Source organism: Chiloscyllium plagiosum, unplaced genomic scaffold (assembly GCF_037043375.1).
Source record: "Chiloscyllium plagiosum isolate Xiang-an unplaced genomic scaffold, Cpla_swu_hap1 HiC_scaffold_43, whole genome shotgun sequence".
NCBI classification, from domain to species: domain Eukaryota; kingdom Metazoa; phylum Chordata; class Chondrichthyes; order Orectolobiformes; family Hemiscylliidae; genus Chiloscyllium; species Chiloscyllium plagiosum.
In genome coordinates, this window is record NW_028270181.1 from 2,461,892 (window position 1) to 2,482,451 (window position 20,560).

Consider the following 20,560-nt stretch of genomic DNA (forward strand, 5'->3'; position numbering starts at 1 on the left):
CAGGCCTACCACTCTCTGGCTGAAAAAATGTCTCATTTCCATTCTAAATTGACCCCCTCTAATTTTCAGGCTGTGCCCACGGGTCCTAGTATCCCCGCCTGATGGAAACAATTTCCCAGCGTTCACCCTTTCGAAGCCATTCATTATCTTGTAAATTTTTAATAGATCCCCCCTCAACCTTCTAAACACTAATGAATATTAACATCCCAACTCTTAGGTAATACAAGCAGCATATGCAACCATTTGCTATAAATGATATCATTGCATTTTTGCACTCCCAACAGAAGTTCTACTTTGAGATTACATATAGTCACTGCAAATGAAATGAAATGAGCTAACCTGATCAGAGATTTCCAAGTTCATCATTTCCAAATTCAGCTCACGCTCAGGAATTTAATTCCTCTGCCACATTGAGAACCTTTCTGCATTATTATTGCACACAAATCAGGTTAGAGAGATAAGGGCATGGCTTAAAAATTAGAAGACTGATGAAGACTAAAGACTTAAAACGTGAGCGATGTGGGGCACAGGCATCCGTGCTGGGGACAGTGGAATCTGCACAGATGGGAAAGGAATGATTTGGAGGTGCTGGTGTTGGACTAGGGTGGACAAAGTCAGAAGTCACACAATAATAGTCCAACAGGTTTATTTAAACTCACAACTTTCAGAACTTTCAGTTGACGAAGGAGCAGTATTCTGAATCAACTATGGGAAATGAATGAACCAAGCAAGCATGGGTCCTGTAGAAATGGAGTCTCAGGATTTCATAATGGAAAATAAGGTAATGGCAGATGAACTGAACAGAAATATAAAATCAGCCTTCATTATACAGGATACAAGTAAAATGCTAGAAATAGCGATGAATCAGGAATTGGAAGGGATGGAGAAACTCAAGAAAATTACAATCACTAGGGAGGTAGGACTTAGCAAATTATTCGAACTGTGGGTTGACAGGTCCCTGGGGCCTGATGGTTTTCATCTTAGGCTCAAAAAGAGATGGTTTGTGTGAGAGTTGACACATTGGCTTTAACTTTTCACAATTCACTAAATTCAGAGAAGTTTCTATTTGATTGGAAAGTAGTAGGGCAGCAAATCTTTTATTCAAAAAGAGCACAAGATACAGGCCAATCAGCTCAGCATCTCTGTGGGAGGGAAACCATTAGAAACTCATTGAAGAAGTTATAGCAAGGCCATGGGTAAGTTTGAGGTAATCAGGCAGAGTCAACATGGTTTTGTGAAAGGAAAATCATGGTTAATTAATTTAATGGAGGTTTTTGAAGAATTCATGTGTCCTGTACATAATGTGTCCAAATGTGTACAAATGTGTCCAGTACATCTCCTGTGCTTAGATTTCCTGAAAGCATTTGTCAAGGTGTGACATCAGAAGTTATTGTGGAAAATAAAAGGTAATGTTATAGTGAGTAACATATTGGCATGAATATGAGCTTTGCTAGCTACCAAGAAACAGAGATAAAGTGGTCATTTTCTAATTGGCAATGTGTAACAAGTAGTGTGCCAAAGGGATCAATGCTGAGGCACCAACCCTCGACAATACGTACAAATAGTTTGAGTAAAGGGTCTAGTTGATAAATGTTTTGTTCACATAAAGGTAGGTAGGAAAGTAAGTTGTGAACAGGACAGAAGGAGACTACAAAATGTATAAACTGGATAATTAAGTAGGCTAAAATATGGCAAATGGAACTTAGAAAAATGTGATATTGTCCACTTTTGCCGAAATCACAAAATAGAAGCATGTGATCTAAATGGGGAGAGATCTCAGAGGCAGAGGGATCTGGGTGACCAAATGCACAAAATACAAGTACGATAAGTAACTAGGACAGAAAATAGAACATTACTTATTGTGAGGGGAATTGGTTATCCTTTATGAAGTCATTTGGAACATCTGTCATCAACGGAAACAGTGGCACGGTGGTTAATACTGCTGCCTTACAAAACCAGAGACCCGGGTTCAATTCCAGCCTCGAGTGACTGTCTGTGTGGAGTTTGCACATTCTCCCCGTGTCTGCGTGGCTTTCCTCCGGGTGCTCCAGTTTCCTCCCACAGTCCATAAATGCGCAGGTTACGGTGAACTGGTCATGGGAAATTTCCCATCACATCCAGGGATGTGCTGGATGGTGGGTTAGCCATGGGAAATGCAGGGTTACAAGGGTAGGGTGGGTCTAGGTGGGATGCTCCTCAGCAGGTTGGTGTGAACTTGATGGGCCAAATGGCCTCTACCTGCACTGTAGGGATTCTATGAAACAACAATGGCAAACCCAGCTGTGTCGACCTGCAAAGCCCTCCTACTATCTGGGGGCTAGTGCCAACAGTGGAAGAGCGGACGCACAAACTGGCCAAGCAACAGTTATACTCACAGAATTGTACCTTACAGGCTGCATATACCCAGCGGAGGGGGCAGCACCGTAGTGATTGCCCTGGGACTCAATTAGTTACTCTGATCTCCATGAAATTTCTCATTGTTTCAGGTTAAACATGGGCAAGGAAACCTCCTGGTGATTACAATGTATCATCCTTGCTCCGCCAATAAAACAGTACTGCTCCATGTTGAATAACACATGGACGAAGCATTGAAGGTGGTAGGTGTGCATAATGTACTCTAGGTAGGGAATTCAATAGCTCAGCAGCAGCACTACTGATTGAGCTGGTCAGGTCCTGAAGGATACAGCTGCTAGACTGGTTCTGTAGTCTGGTGTTGTTGGGTCAAAATCCTGTAATGGCATTGTGGGTCTACCTACACTAAGTGGATTACAATGATTCAAGAAGGCAGCTCATCACCCACCTTCCAAAGGGCAGCTAGGGACAGGCAATAAATGCTAGACCAGTTAGTGATACTAACATTCTGTGAATGAATAGAACTAAATTAAACAAGGCATTAGTGATGCCACATTTGTTTGGCTTGGTCAATACAGTTTTGGTCTCCCTATTTAAGAAAGGGTGCAAATGTGTTGAAGCTGAAAATGTGTTGCTGGAAAAGCGCAGCAGGTCAGGCAGCATCCAAGGAACAGGAGAATCGACGTTTCGGGCATAAGCCCTTCTGCAAATGTGTTGAAGACAGTCTATAGAACAAGAACGTTTATTGGATTAATACTGTACTCGGAATGGACTTATCATCTTGAAGAAAGGGAAAGTAAGAGGTGCCTTGATTAAAATATACAAGATTCGGAGTCCTGACTGGGTGAATTTGGGTGATCGCCTGGTGGGAGAATCTAGAACTGGGGACCACTATTTAAAAATAAATGGTGGTCCGTTTCAGACAGCGGTCAGAAGAGATTACCTCCATTAGAGGTTTGAGCCCTTTTGGAACACTCTTCCTCAAAAGAAAGTGGAGGAAGCATGTTAGAATATTTTTAAGGCAGAGATAAACTCTTGATAGTCAAAGGGGTGAAAGTTATCAGAAGTAGGCAGGAGTATGGAGTTGATCTTATTGGGTATTGGAGAAGGATCGAAGGGCAGAGACACCTACTCCTGCTCCTTTATTCCTATGAAAGCATGCCTTCCATTGTAGTTTGTTCTATTAACAGGGATCAGAAAGAAGCAAGATCCAACATTACATCTGACAGAATAGTTTCAACCCAGTTGGTTATCTTTGTTCTTAATCTCTTTTATGTTTCAATCTAATCTTGCACATTCCCAGATGCATTTCCTCCATTACCTCGATGCCATTTCAGAAATCTGCCACTGGCTCTGGAGCATGTTGGGACCTCCCAAGGTCATGATCGGCACTGTATAAATTAAAGTCTTCCTTCCTTTCTACACTTTCGCAAGTCTGTAGAACACGTTAGAACTTGGTGACTTTGAGTAGAATGCAGTGACTCCATCCATCTCCCAACTAACACTGAGTCGATCTTGAAGTACCTTTGTAGCACATCACAGGACTGATTAAGACCACGTGGAATGGGCTTTGCAGTCAGACTATGTTTGCAATAACCATACTTGCAGTATTGGTCTATTTTGTGACTATGAAATCACTGAAACAAAAGATACACCTTCATAAATAGTTGAGGTTTTGATCCATAGCAACTTAACATCAAAAGTTTAAATGGTAGGAGGATCAAATGTGTACCCTCCCTGTGGATTCAATACCATATCCCACTTCAATCTAAATGCCTTTCATTTCCTGGATTACATGTTGGATTCTGTCTTATGTCTCACTGCACTGGGACACGTTAGGACTTGAAACCATGCAAAAAATGGAATGAAGGTGGTCTAAGTGGGTCAAAAAGATGACTTTGGGGTCATTAAATAATATCTCCATACCATATACTGCACAGAAATACACAGGAATGAACTATAATCATATTTCAAGCTCCTCTTGTGGATTCCAACTCACCTGTCATCTATCACTGCCTCAGTATAGATCCTGGTGATGGTCTTGAGACTCTGCACAAAATGGGACTGAAGGAAACCTGCTGCTCTCTAAGGTTAGATTATGTCAGCACAATGTGAAAAGTCATCCAACTGACTGTTTCTTCACCAGCTAGCATGTCTCACTTCAGGATTTGGAGCCAGTTTACACTAACCCCTGAAACGGCCGTTCATCCCAAACCTAATCCCTCGAGAAGGACTGGGAAGCAGTGTGATGCCAACAGCATTGTCTGTTCATTTCAGTTGAGAACCCTGGCAGAACTAACATGGTTACACTGTCAGAGCAGGAGGGTCAGTGGGAAAGGAGGTAATGAAGAGATGGAGAAGAGAGAGTGGAGAAGGGAGGGTGGGAGAAAAACTGAAAGCGATGGGTGTCAGGCAACACAGTGAAGAGCAGGCAGTAATGAACCGCCTGCTGTTTTCTGTAGAAGCTCCTTTATCAAATGAGCCTGTAATTAGCCAGTTAAATACACAGTTGACAAACTGTTTACTTTGTATTTTCAGGCCAGAATTAATGAATCTTTCATTTCCTGGTTAGAGCGGATTAACTTGTGTAAATATTGGTTAATTGCCAAAAATATGTCTTACCTTATTGTGACTGCTCATCCTCCTCCCCAGAATTCAAGGGAACAAATCAAGAAAATCTAAATACTGCCAAACAAAACACAAACACTGGAATCTCCACCATATTGAAATGTCACACTTGTCTCACACGTCCATAGACAGACACACTCACAGTCAGACACACACAGGTAAGCCATTATGCTCACAGACATATACGTGCATGCACCAACAGATACGTGCATACTAAGAGACAAACACCGATACAACACACATGTTCACAGTCAGACATGCTCAGAGAGACAAACGCTCACAGACAGATACACAGGCACAAACAGGCAGATACTCATACATACACACTCAGACTACCACAGAGACTTACATGCATGCTCATTCACAGACTCTCAGCCACTCAAACACACACACTCAGACAGACAGAGGTGCACAAACACATAGACATGAGCACACACATGCAGATACTCTACACTGTGGACAGCAGGAACCTATATCTGAGTTGAGATTGCCAAACTCAACCGCCGGGTTGTTTCACTCAGTTCTCCATCAGGGTATAATTATAACCAATGAGAGACATTTGGACAAGTACATGAATAGAGGGGAAAGTGAGGACTGCAGATGCTGGAGATCAGAGCTGAAAATGTGTTGCTGGAAAAGCGCAGCAGGTCAGGCAGCATCCAAGGAGCAGGAGAATCGACGTTTCGGGCATGAGTCCAGCATCACATTTTCAGCCAAGTACATGAATAGGAAAGGTTTAGAGGGAAATGGGCCAAATGCAGGCAGATGGGACTAGTTCAGTTTGGGAAATCTGGTCAGCATGGATGAGTTGGGTCGAAGGGTCTGTTTCCATGCTATATTACTCTATGACTATAACTGCAGCTCTAGCTTGGAGCTAACATGCGGAACACTCATGGGCACAATATGCTCAAACTAACCCAAGATGGGAAACCAATGCCATCCAACTGAGCACCACTTGCAAACTGTATTTGCTACACAAATGCCTCAGGAAGCAGGTATTAGCTCAATGTCTCAAATACAGACCACCTCTCAACACCCCACAAGCCAGAAGAGCAGCACAACAGATCAGCCTCAGAATGTTACAAGAAATGATAAATGATGCCCACAACCGACTCCAAAAATACGAATGGTAAATTTCACGCCAAGAAACTCTGTACGCCAGCGCAACTGACCAGGAATGGATCGGTACACTAGAACAAACCATCAACATTAAACAACAGCGGTCCAAGACAAAGAAAAGACTGGTCCTACAAGAAAAACTGGCCAAGCTCACATACAGCAATAACAGGAACAATTCAGAGACTTGGATAAAGAACCTGTCGGACCGAACACTCTCAGACATGGAAAAAGCCTAGTACGAGAGATGGACTTCAACCCCCTGGACACGGACAAAAAGGATTTCTTAGCAGCATTGGAATCCATCCTGAAAGACAACAGACTTACAGAAGAAACCCAGCAGGCCATCAGACAGACAGTAACACCAACACTAGGCAGGAAGAAAGAAGGGAACACCCTCAACACACAGGAAAGGAAAGCCTTGGAATTACTTAGAAAAGGCAGAAATATTGTAATCCTACCAGCAGACAAAGGATGCATGAACAGAATACAATACACTGAAAAACCAAACACACTACTAGGCGATACCAACAGGTGGCAATGGACCTGACTCCATAGCTAGAAAACTGTATTACAGCATCCCTGAGGAAACTACACAAAGCAGATGAAATTAACAAGACAGACTTACAAAGAATGAAACCTCATGGATCCAACACACCCCACTTCTACAGATTACACAAACCCAGGGGTCCCCCTCAGATCCACAGTCTGACCCCCGGCACACCGACATACAGACTAGCAAAGGAACTCCCAACACAAACTGAAATACCGAGAAGACGACTCATGCCACTCCACCCAGGGATTCCTGAACATCATCAAAAACAGCAAGGTAGAGATGACAAGGTCATGACTTCCTTTGATGTAAAAGCCCAATTCACATCAATTAACATCAGCCTGGCCAAAGAAACACTGACTGCACTACTAGACAAACCAAGGACACAAACACCAGACAGCAGCAACTTCATCAGCAAGGAGAGCATCCTCAAACTAGTAGACCTGTGCCTCACAACCCACTTCACCTTCAATGACAAGACCTACAAACACCCATGTGATCACCAATATCAGGCTTCTTAGCAGAAGCAGTAATGCAGAGGTTGGAACGAGCAGCCCTGCCCACGATCCAGCCCAAGCTTTGGGTCCATCATGTGGATGACACCTTTGGCATCACGAAAAACAACAAATTAGAAGAAACCCACAAAGACATAAACAATATCCTTATCAGTATAATATTCACCAAAGAGGAAGAGAACAATAACTGACTCCCCTTCCTCGATGTCACAGTAAAACCAAGAGCCAATGGAGAGCTGCAGACCGGCATTTACACACACACAGACCAGATACTCAACTACAGGGGCAACTATCCCAACACCCACAGGGATCTGTATCAGGACATTATTTAAATGAGCCACAACACACTGCAGCACCCAGGAACTAGGAGAAGCCGAAGAAAAACACCGACACAATGTATTCAGGAACAAGAGGTACCCGATAAGCACAGTCCGCTGATTCTTACACAACAGACCTAAACGGGAAGACACAACACACCCAGAGACTCTAGCCACCCTATTATACATCAAAGACATTTCAGACATGACGACCAGACTACTCTGGCCCCTTGGCATCATGGCAGCCCACAAACCTACCAACACACTGAAGCAGCTCTCAGTGAATCTCAAGGGCCCTGTACCAACAACCAGCAGAATGAACATCATATTCCAAATATCCTGCAAGGACTGCATCAAACATTACATCGGACAGAGGGGCAGGAAACTAGCCACCAGGATACACAAGCACCAACTAGCCACAAAAAGACACATCCAACTATCATTAATATTCTTACACACAGACAACGAGGGACACTCGTTCGATTGGGACAACACACCCATCCTGGGACAGGCTAAATAGAGACATGCACGGGAATTCCTAGAGGCCTGGCATTCAAACCAGAACTCCATCAATAAGCACATCGATTTGGATCCCATTTACCAACCTCTGAGAAAAAGAAGCGGAAATGATATCACCCACTGTAACAGACTGAGACACATGAGAGAAAGTGGGACAGAACACCAGTGCTTCACTGGAGGCTCACTGATGATGTTACCCAGCATGGTGATGAAACAAACCTTCCAGCTCAGTGAGCAAACGTACATCCACGTAGGACATCATTTTGGGGGGAGGGGTTGGGGAGTTTCTTTAACAGGGCTGTAAGTGGTCAAGAAAGGTTTTGTTTCACATGTAACATTTTTGAGATAAATTTTATATTTTCTGCTTTGTTAAGAGGTACAGAGAATGGCTCAGTATGGTTTTATCTCTCTTCATTCCTGGGGAAAGGAGACAGAAGGGGATAATGGATGGAAAATGTAAATCTGGGATTGGATTTCAATAGAATCTATAAATTTGCTGACATTGAAAATGCCCTATGCCCTAAGGCATTATAGGAAAGATGAAAAATGCAGGAAGAAAATTCATGGAGTAACAGTAATTTGATTTTTTTTCCCAAGGAAGCCCTCTGATTAATCTTTCAAACTGACAAGTAGCTCAGGTAAACAGTACAAGCAGACAGACAGGATCAAAGCTGCACGATTTCTGGCAGACAGTATTAGAATAAATTCAATTTGAACACTATCAGAAGTCTAAATCATTCTCCTCTCATCCCTGTAGTTTGTTTTATCAAATCAAATAATCTTGTCATTAAAACATGGATACTTATATTAAAGCTGCTGTGGGTACAGTTCTCATTTAGATATCTAACTGCCTGATGAAAAGCTTGCATTTATATGACACATTATGATTTCTCTCAGAGAACACTCTAAAGCACTTCACATTACAAATTATTTGGAAGCTCAGTCATCCATTCTACTAAGAACAAGGTCTCACAAACCTTAATGAGATGAATACGCACTTAGGGGTACTGACATGCAGAGGGATCTGAACGTGCAAGTCCACAGATCACTGAAGGTGGCAACTCAGGTAGATAAGGGAGCAAAAAAAGGCCTATGGCGTGCTTGCCTTCATTGGAAAGGCCATTGAATATAAGGATAGACAAGTTATGCTGTAGCTTTATAGAACTCTAGTTGGGTCAGACTTGGAATATTGTGCACAGTTCTGGTCACCACACTACCAGAAGCATGGGATGTTTTGGAGAGGGTACACAAGACATTTACCAAGATGTTGCCTGATATGGGGGCTTTTAGCTATGAAGAAAGGTTGGATAGATTGGGTTTGTTTTCACTGGAGTGCAGGAGGTTAAGGCGACCCAATAGAAGTTTATAAGATTGTGAATGGCAAGGATAGAATTGGAAGTATGAGGCTTTTTCCCAGGGTGGAGGGGTCAATTACGAGGGGACACAGGTTGAAGCAAGTTTAAAAGAGATGTGTGAGGCAAGTTTTTCACACAGAGTGGTGAGTATCTGGAAGGCACTGCCAGAGATGGTGGTGGAAGCAGACACAACAGCAGCATTCGAGAAACACTGGATGAAAACATGAATAGCAAGGGAATAGAGTGATGCAGATTCTTTAAGTGAGGACAGTTTTAGTATGAACATAGAACGTTACAGTGCAGTACAGGCCCTTCGGCCCTCAATGTTGCACCAACCTGTGAAAATAATCCGATGCCCATCTAACCTACACCGTTCCATTATTATCCATATGTATGTCCAATGCCCATTTAAATGTCCTTAACATCAGCAAGTCTACTACTGTTGCAGGCAAGCTATTCCATGCCCCTACTACTCCGAGTGAAGAATCTATCCCGATATCTGTCCTAAATCTATCACCCCTCAATTTAAAGCTATGTCCCTTTGTGTTAGCCTTCACCAGGAAAAAGGCTCTCACTGTCCACTCTGTCTAACCTTCTGATTACTTCCTTCTGGTGGGTGGCACGGTGGCACAGTGGTTAGCACTGCTGCCTCACAGCGCCAGAGACCCGGGTTCAATTCCCGACTCAGGCGACTGACTGTGTGGAGTTTGCACGTTCTCCCTGTGCCTGCGTGGGTTTCCTCCGGGTGCTCCGGTTTCCTCCCACAATCCAAAAGATGTGCAGGTCAGGTGAATTGGCCATGCTAAATTGCCCTTAGTGTTAGGTAATAAGGGGTAAATGTAGGGGTATGGGTGGGTTGCGCTTCAGCGGGTCGGTGTGGACTTGTTGGGCCGAAGGGCCTGTTTCCACACTCTAAGTAATCTAATCTACTTTACATGCCTCAATTAAATAACCTCTTAACCTTCTTCCCTCCAATGAAAACAGCCTCAGTTCCCGCAGCCTTTCCTTGTAAGACCTTCCCTCCATACCAGGCAACATCCTAGTAAATCCCCTCTGAACTCTTTCCAAAGCTTCCACATCCTTCCAAATTGCGGTGACCAGAACTGCACACAATACTCCAGGTACGGCCTTACCGCTGTTTTGTACGGCTGAAGTATGACCTCGTGGCTCCGAAACTCAATCCCCCTACCAATAAACGCCAACAGACCATACACCTTCTTAACAAGCCTATCAACCTGGGTGGAGAAAGTGAGGACTGCAGATGCTGGAGATCAGAGCTGAAAATGTGTTGCTGGAAAAGCGCAGCAGGTCAGGCAGCATCCAAGGAACAGGAGAATCGACGTTTTGGGCACAAGCCCTGAAGATTCCTGAAGAAGGGCTTGTGCCCGAAACGTCGATTCTCCTGTTCCTTGGATGCTGCCTGACCTAATGCGCTTTTCCAGCAACACATTTTCAGCTCTACCAACCTGGGTGGCAACTTTCAAGGATTTTTGCACCTGGACACCGAGATCTCTCTGTTCATCTACACTGCCAAGAATTTTACCATTAGTCCAGTACTCTGCATTCCTTTTATTTCTTCCGAAGTGAGCTACCTCACACTTTTCCACATTAAACTCCATTTGTCATTTCTCAACCCAGCTCTAAATCTTATCTAGTTCCCTCTGTAACCCACAACATTTTTCAATACTGTCCACAACTCTGCCTACTTTAGCATCATCCCCAAATTTACTAACCCATCCTTCTATGCCCACATCCAGATCATTTATAAAAATGCCAAAACACATCCTTGCAGTACACCACTGGTAACTGAACTCCAGGATGAACATTTCCCATCAACCACCATCCTCTGTCTTCTTTCAGCTCGCCAATTTCTGATCCAAACCACTAAATCACCTTCAATCCCAAAACTCCATATTTTGTGCAATAGCTTACTGTGTGGAACTTCATCAAACACCTTACTGAAGTTCCCATACACCACATCAACCACTTTACCTTCATCTACCTGTTTTGACACATTCTCAAAGAACTCAATAAGGTTAGCGAGGCACGACCTACCCTTCACAAAACTGTGTTGACTATCCTAATCAAGTTATTCCTTTCCAGATAATTATAAATCCTATCTCTTATAACCCTTTCCAACACCTTGCCCACAACTGAAGTAAGGCTCACAGGCCTACAGTTCCCAGGGCTGTCCCGACTCCCCTTCTTAAACAAGGGAACAACATTAGCTATCCTACCAGTCTTCAGTCATCATCCTGTCGACAATGATGACACAAAGATTGAAGCCAGAGGCTCTGCAATCTCCTCCCTGGCTTCCCAGAGAATCCGAGGATAAATCCCATCTGGCCCAGGGGTCTTATCTGTTTCCAGATTTTCCAAAATTGCTGAAACCTTGTCTTTGTCAACCTCAATCCCAAATAACCTTGTAGCCATATTCTCACCAACATTGTCCTTTTCCAACGGTGAATACTGACAAAAAGTATTCATTAAGCGCTTCCCCCTGTCCTCGGATTCCAAACACAACTTCCCACTACTATCTTTGATTGGCCCTAATCTTACTCTAGTCATTCTTTTATTCCTGATATACCTATAGAAGGCTTTAGGGTTTTCCTTGATCCTACCTGCCAACAACCTCCCATGTTCTATGGAAGGGCACAATGTATTGGCACAAACTTGGAGGGCCGATGGGCCAACTTCTGTGCTGTTCTGTTCTTTGTTCTGCTTTGAATGACTGCCAAATCTTTCTTTTGTTGTGATAGCAAGGTAATTTTGGTTGGAAGATTGGGACAGGCAGATAGAAAATCGGAAAACTGCCTGAGAGGGAACCACAATGAAAAACTCCATCAGTCAGTTTGGGATTGTCACTGAAGCAGCCTGAATTTTGGCAGCAAAATCTGGGCAAAGATACTTTGTTGTTATTGTCAAGAACACTTCTGCAGTATGCATCAAACATGAGGGTCTGAGGAACAGTCACTCGATTAGAAAAGTTAACTCTGATTTCTCTCCACAGATGCTGCCGGACCTGCTGAGCTTTTCCAGCAACTTCTGTTTTTGTTTCTGATTTACAGCATCAGCAGTTCCTTCGGTTTTTACAAATAAATCTCCCCTGGACATGGTCAAGTTGTTGCATCAATTAATGCTTTGCTTGTTTTAATAACGGCTTTGAAATGGAACTCTCACACAGGAGAGGTGGAATTAGCTTATGTTTCACAAGAATTAACATACTACAGCACATATGTATGATGACTTTATTACCACCCTTCTACATTTAGACCCGCAATTCTGACTTTACTCTTGAGAAGAGTGATCAGGACATGTGCAACAATGGAGAAACGGAACTTAGCCAGCCTCCTGATTAAAGTACTGGGAATTATCATTAATACAGTGAGTCACCATGTTACTGCGCAATGATAACAGCACTTACCACCTAAAGTAACAAGCATTTGCAAGAACAAAAGCAGAAAAGTGATAAATGCCGCATTGGCCTTGGTAGCACCCGCAGGCATAGGCACAGCTGTATGACGCAGAAAATCATTTAAAGTGCAATTCTTTGTTCATTTTACCTAGTATGCAGTTTCAGAGATTTAGTCGATAATTAATTTTGCATATACATATAATATATACCTCATTTTGTTATTAACAACAGTATATATTGCACTTGAACACAGCAGTATATGTTTGACACATAATTGATTATATTTAGCAACTTACAAATCCGAACGACCTGGGCAATATGTGACTCATGAATACCTGTAATGAGATATACTATCCATGTATATACTTGCATCTATGATTATATTAAAAATCTGAGTGCACTGCGGTGTCACAATTAGCAGGAGTGATTATAATTGACAGGTTCACATTGACACTTCCATTATAAGTGTGGATTATAGAATTTGTAATGGAACTATGAATTAGGAATAAGAGTATATGACTTCCAAAAGGCAACAGAGTTTTGTGCCTCCTCATCTGTAATTCCTCCTTTCTAACCCACTGGGGATTGCACAGGGTCTCAACACTGCATGTCCAATGTCATACAACATTGACTGGTAAAGAAACTCTAAATATAACCATTTAGAATTGATACCATTTACAATTTCACCCTTGTTATTTATAAACCAGCAAATTCATGCAGATCCAATTGACAAATAATAATACTTTACACTTGGATCGAACTCTTCAAGATCTCAACTTTTGTCATGTAGCCAGTTTTATGTTATATTTGTGCTATAATTTTAGGCAAGAATTATCCTTATAGGAACAATTCATGATAAATATTAAAAAGGGGAAGGAAAAGAGCAGGCAGAGTGAGGTCAGGGTGGCTGACCTGTGGTGTGAAGCAAGTTGCAGTATTGAATGTAGGACTGTCTTGTCCCTCTTTCATGCTGACATTTCTGACTTTACCATCAGATAATGTCACTGACTCTGCAGATGGGTCTAATGCATAGAAAAGTACTCAACTTAAATAATATTTTATGCTGTTCCTGGTTCATTAAATATGATCTGTACCAGTAAACTATTTACAGAGGTAACAGGCAGTGTGGAAACAGCCTTTTCTTAGAAGTGAAGTCATGTGTTACTGCAATGAGATTGATTTGATAGCTGATAAGGTTGGGGATGGTGGTGGTGAGGGGTGGGGGTGGGGGGGGAGGGGAGGCGTTGGTCAGTTGGAGACTTCCTCCAATCGACAAGCATTGTCAACAATCTAACAATAACAAGAAAAATCAGGGTATTTACTCTCAACTGCTCTCATTAGCAGTTGAAACTCTCTTCCGTTTGCTTAATCCACCAACATCCAAAAAGGATTTTGTTAGAAGATAATGAAGAGGAAAACTCACCTCAAGGCGCACCACCAACTCACCGTGTGTCCAAAGTAAGTGTATGTGTGAAGATTTTTAAAGTTAAGATGGGACTGCAGTTTGAAACAGCAGAACATATTCGCATTTTATGTGAAATGTTGACAAAAGTTTGGAACAAACTGCAAAATCTGGCTTAATGAGAACCGTTGTTCTGACCTTTCTTTCCCGACAATCCAAAAGTAGAAGTTACCATTTTAAGAAATTGAGTTGCTGTTTGAAGTAGCTGTCACAGGTTTCATGTGATTTCTGTGAACAGGGCCAGGGCAAAAATGTCACTTGATCACAGCAGCAATAATTGAATTCAGACAATCTCAAACCACAAGCTGAACACTACAGGGGATGAGCTTGCTGAGGAGTGATGATTAAACACTGCCAAATACCACCCAAGGAGACCAGAACGCCAACAAATTAAATGTGGACTTTTTGGTGTTTGGACTCAACAATTTCTAATCATTTTGACCCTTCCTGAAGTGGCTGCAGTACAATTTGGTGATGCCAATGAGACATTTCTCTCTGTGCCACAAGTGTACAACATTCACAAATGTTGTGCCCAGGATGCAGCATGCGTAGCAACATGGTTCCAGAGTTAGATACAGTTTGCCCAGCACACCAGTGAGGGATCTTTAAATTCTCACACCATCTGCTTCTGTAACCTTTCTGAGGGAGGCTGTCAAATTAGTGCAAAGTTCTGTTCTGTGCACTTATGTCTACTGGGAACTGGATTGTAAAACTGTCTAAAAGATTCAGTGAAGATCATTAAAAGCCAGAGAAGCTGGCAAAGGAAACTTCCAACCAATGAGGCAGACCTGATTTTAAATCCAGATCTACTGGGGTGAAAGACCAGTGTTGTGACCCATGAGACCCCATTAACACATGGAGTTGAAAGTACATAATTGGTAATTATCTATCAAGGTAGTATACTTATTGATAAGTGGTGGTTTCGCAGCAACCATTAATTTGGAAGGACCTGCATGCATAATGATGGGTGCAGGTAAGGAACACAAGAGTCCCTTTTCACTCAATGATTTTGATATCAGCTGTCTCCCAGCTCACAGTTGGAAGAGTTGTATTTTAAAACACTCAGTAGCAGTTCAATTAGAAAGGACTATACTCTTTCTTTCAGATAACTCCACTGGGATTCTGGCAAGCCATCCTGAAGCACAATCATCCTCTCACTCTTTCTGTATTGATCCACTGGACTTAACATCCATTTGGTCTTTGAACAGCAGCAGGCTGTTGGTGAAGATCCATCAAGTATGATTTCTGTAGCAAGCATTGTAATGCAGCATGTTATTTTATTACTTATTTTATATAAAGCTAACCCTCCAGAATTTTAACTTAAATATATTCTTAAACTAATGGTTCCAAACAAACAAAAATGTTTAACTTGGTGAGGCTATTTTAGATTAGGATCAGCAGCTTTCTCCAAATTGTCTTCCCAATCATAACATGTTCATGCAGACCAACTGAAATGGAGGACAGTGGTATTATTCAACAATTAATACAATATCTGCTTTAAAAACAGCCCCCCTCCCCCAGAGCATCATTGTCACCCTTTACACCTAAATGATTCATGTCCAGGTCATTACAGATTCATAAACTGCTGTACAGCAAACTATTCTGCTATTTCCCGTCCAACCCCGGCCAAACCACCCCTGCTTCTCATCAAAACTTCCCACGTCTGTGACTTTGTACTATTTCAGAGAAAACAAAAGGCCACAAATTGGAAATATAAACTGTCTTGAGAGTCATCAAATGCCCAAGTCTTTGACATTGCATCAATCAGGTCAGCAGGAGCTGTTTTTAAGAGTTGAGTCAACAGTGAGTTCAGTAAATTATACCAAAGTCAACAGTTGCCAGGTTCAAAATTAAAGTCTAAACCTTCTCCTGCGATGTAAACTGCAACAGAAATGTTTAATGCAAGGCTTCAGTCAACACTGTGAGTTTCTGTTTGAGAGGCCGGAAACATGCATCTTTGGTTGAGGAAGGCGGGAATGCCGGAAAGAGCTGGCAGATTTCTCAGGATGGGAATCAAAACTCTGAACCTTTCGTGAACTGTCTTCTAGAAGCGGCTGCTTTCTCTGCAGCTTGTTGAATGGTAAGATCTCCAAATGGGATTCGTCCCTGTGTTTGTCGGGTTCACCGCGCTGACTCTCCCTGTGTTTGTCGGGTTCACCGCGCTGACTCTCCCTGTGTTTGTCGGGTTCACCGCGCTGACTCTCCCTGTGTTTGTCGGGTTCACCGCGCTGACTCTCCCTGTGTTTGTCGGGTTCACCGCGCTGACTCTCCCTGTGTTTGTCGGGTTCACCGCGCTGACTCTCCCTGTGTTTGTCGGGTTCACCGCGCTGACTCTCCCTGTGTTTGTCGGGTTCACCGCGCTGACTCTCCCTGTGTTTGTCGGGTTCACCGCGCTGACTCTCCCTGTGTTTGTCGGGTTCACCGTGCTGACTCTCCCTGTGTTTGTCGGGTTCACCGCGCTGACTCTCCCTGTGTTTGTCGGGTTCACCGCGCTGACTCTCCCTGACAAGTGGCTGAGAATTTGTTGGAAATGCTGTCGTCTTACTACTCAGCAGTGGGGAAGTTAGGGATGGTGGAAGTTCAGCTTTTCTGTTTTGCTGTTCATTTCTCTGTGCTGTCAGGCTGATGTGTACTGGTAGGGGGAGTTGACATTCTGATTCCTTTTGATCTCTTATTGAGAGTTGAACTGGACATTCTCCAATGAAAATCTCTGGATGAGAGACTGCACCAGCATTCTTTCTGGATTTGGAAAGTTGAGAAGACTTCACTGTTGAAGTCTGAGTCTTGGATTTGACACTCGGATTCTTGGAAGGTATGCACTGTCTAAAAGCGAACCTGGGCCGAAAGTCTTGATTTCTGGATTCTTCTGTAAATACTGAAGTGCTCCGTAAATGGGTCTGCTGCACTGAAACCAGATTATGGCCATGTTCCTTTGGTGCAACATTTGAATTTTGTCTGACCTTCTTCCACCCCGGCTGCTCTTGGGCAGGCCTGTTGTTACAGTCTCCTGTCTTTTGTGGGATGGATTGATGGAAGCTGGGTTTGTCTGAAGATGTCTCTAAGGAAACAGCAGCTTTTGCATTTTGGTTGGTTTGGCAGTAACTCTCACAATTCACACTCCCTGTACACCTACTGGGGTCCTCGATAAGGACTGGCTTTGTTACTTTTCCAGTGTCTTGTTCTTTGGAGCTGCATATGTGGTTGGAAGGCTGTAGTACTGGAGGCTGTTGGAAGAAAAGGCATTTTAGAACACATTGATTAGATAGAGCTTTTGCAGAGAACAAAATCTCTTGTTACTAGACATGCTGGTTTGCTTTGCATTTCTGGACACCATGCAGCAGTACAACTGAGGGTCTGAGAGAAGCGTATGATACAAACACTGGATGAAACTGGAACAGTCATCCAGCAGGACTTTCATGAAATCTTGAAGCTGGTCACAGAGGAACGATTTGCAGCCATTGGATTTGGTAACTGCTGAATGATAAGGAAGCACACAGAATGGGTGAAAAAAAAACTTGCCTCTCACATGGTAACATACAAGTCATGCTGTCTGTCTGTAATATCCATTGTAAATTAGCATTGTTAAAAAGATTCAAGAGAAATGAGAATTGAAATTCTTTCTCTTTAGTTGTATTGTATTTCTAGAACAGCTATCTAGAGAATATGGGTTCAATTACCCAACAGCAACTACAGAATTTAATATCAGGTTATAAAATATTTTGGAATAATAAAATGTTTATAAAATTAAAACCAAATTTCCATAGCCATGGAGCTGCACATTGTTGTAAAATCTGACTGAGTTAATCATTAAAATCCTTCACCAGATGAAACCTGGTGACCTTATCCATATCTGACATGTATTGACTGCAGTCCCACAATAACGGAGGTTGACTCTTAACTATTCTCTGAAGTGACCAAACAAGTCACTCAGTTGTTTTGAAGCAGGTAATTCACCAACATCTTACTGACAGCAGCAAGGGATAGCCTTGCCTACCATGCCCACACTGCAAGAATGAAATCGTATTGATAAGCCTGGAGGATCTCGAGTGGCATTGCTCCTGGGAAATCCAAACATTACAATTAGTTTAATATTCTGCTCAGATTGCCAAACTGTGTAGTTCAATGTATGTGTTAATGCAATAAGTTTAATTAGTCTGCTATTTAAAGGCCATAAGAGTTAGTTAGTGAAGATGAGCATTCCTCCAAGGTTAATTTGAGGCTAATTGCTTCATATCAGGGAAATCTGTAGATCAGTAGATGCTTGTAAATTCACAGTTTTGGGTTGGGAGAAATTGTATCACTCTCTTTTCATACTTTGATACATTAAGTTAAAATCTTAGCTTAAAATTCTTTTGTAACGTATAAATTGATTTGTGTTCCCAGAAAGGAGTTGCTCAGTGGTTAGCACTGCTGCCTCACAGCGCCAGGGACCTGGGTTTGATTCCAGCTTCGGGTGACTGTCTGTGTGGAGTTTGTACATTCTCTGTTGCTCCAGTTTCCTCCCACAGTCCAAAGATGTGCAGATTAGGGTGGGTTGGCCATGGTAAATTGCCTAGAATGTCAAGGGATATGCAGACTAGGTGAATTAGCCATGGGAAGTGCAGGGTTACAGGGATAGGTCTGGGTGCAATGCTCTTCGGAGGGACTTGATGGGCTGAATGGCCTGCTTCCACACTCTAGGGATTCTATGATTCTATGAGTTTTGATTTCTAATCAATTTGGCACAGTGGAACATTTCAGAATCATTTGATATTGTCAGGGAAGAGGAGATGCCAAGCCAATTCACTAGGAGAAAGTAAGGACTTCAGATGCTGGAGATCAGAGCTGAAAAATGTGTTGCTGTAAAAACGCAGCAGGTCAGGCAGCATCCAAGGAGCAGGAGAATCGACGTTTTGGGCATAAGCCCTTCTTCAAGCGAAGTCCTTGATTACATCAACAAAAATGAACAAATTTGTCTGTGATTTCTGACTGAGAATTTAGGTAAGACTGTAAAAGACTCCAATAATTCTGAGACTATTTCTCTGTAGGCATAACTTACTTCTTCTTAATCGTATCAATGGGAGTTGTTACTTTGTACTTATTAGCCAAAGCAACAATTTCCACAGGGCCCATAGTGATGGCCTAGTGATGTCATTGTTAGAGTATTAATACAGAGATCCAGGAAATAGTCTGACGACCCAGGTTTGAGTCCTGCCCTGGAAACTGGTAGAATTTGAATTCAATAAAAATCTGGAATTAAAGAGTCTAATGATGACCATGGAACCATTGTTGATCACTGGAATTTGCTAATCTGGTTCACTAATGTCCTTTAGGGAAGGAAACCTGTCCTTAGCTGGTCTGGTCTACCAGCGACTCCAGAAACACAGCAATGTGGTTGTTCCTTAACTGCCCTCAGAGCATTTAGGAATGGACAATAAATACCTGTCTAGCTAACGATGTCAACATAAATTAGAAAAAATGTTTTCAGCATTCCATTTGTATTAAAATACTTCATGAAGTGACTTGAATTTATCCAATAAAAACTCCAGTCAAAGACATTTTCTGTTGTGTAGCATTTGCCAAACTACAGAGTGCACTTTCAACTTCATGTTGGAAATGCGCCGCTGATCTGACAGCAGCTGTCAAGAGAAGAGAGAGGTTAATGCTTCTGGTCAAAGGCTTGCCCAAACCACACAAAGGGCTAGAGCTGCAACGTTAACCTACCTCCTCTCCTCAGGGCCCACCTGGCAGGTTTGCTGTATATTTCCAGCATTTTGCTGTTTTAATGCAGGGTTCCAGCATTAATAGCTCTCTGATTTCTGCTTTTCTATTAACTTGTACTGAAGTTGCTAAGGCAAATCTGTCAAAGGATCCCAGGTCTATGAACATCTGCTTATTTATGACTGAATATTGCATGGTGTTCCTTATTTTGTTGTAACAGACTGAAGAGTGGCTGGGTCAGAGTCCCTGGAATAGCATGGATTATTTGCTTTGTCTATCAAAGTATGTAAGATGTTTTATAGTTACACTTTAGGCATCACCAACGTCACTAATATGCTACTAACTAATGAGAGACAAAGTTTGAACAATTTTAATATCAGCACTTTACTGAGGAAATGGTGGATTGAAAATATCACAAAGAAACATTCTGACAGAGCGGTTAATCAACTTTGGGACCATTTATATTGTTAAAACTGAACTAAAAAGGATTGCTGTCGATCAGTGCAAAATTCCTAAATTAGAATTTTCCAATTTGGCTCTGAGACCAAATTTGACAGAAACATTGGCTCTGCCTCTCAGACAGGAAGAACCAAACTAGCAGAAGTGTATAAATCCATCAGACAAACTC

General features: G+C 42.4%; 1 protein-coding gene across 2 annotated transcripts in view; it reads right to left on the bottom strand.

Moving 5' to 3' along the window:
- Window positions 1-12,471: 12,471 nt before the first annotated feature.
- The window catches only part of LOC122541949 (serine-rich coiled-coil domain-containing protein 2), a 642,154-nt gene continuing 634,065 nt past the window's right edge, over window positions 12,472-20,560 (bottom strand). For both annotated transcript variants that reach the window (XM_087982459.1, XM_087982460.1), the window contains one exon: window positions 12,472-17,456. In XM_087982459.1, coding sequence (XP_087838585.1) covers window positions 16,146-17,456 — 1,311 coding nt within the window. In that variant the 3' untranslated portion in view covers window positions 12,472-16,145. The remainder of the gene's footprint in view (window positions 17,457-20,560) is intronic.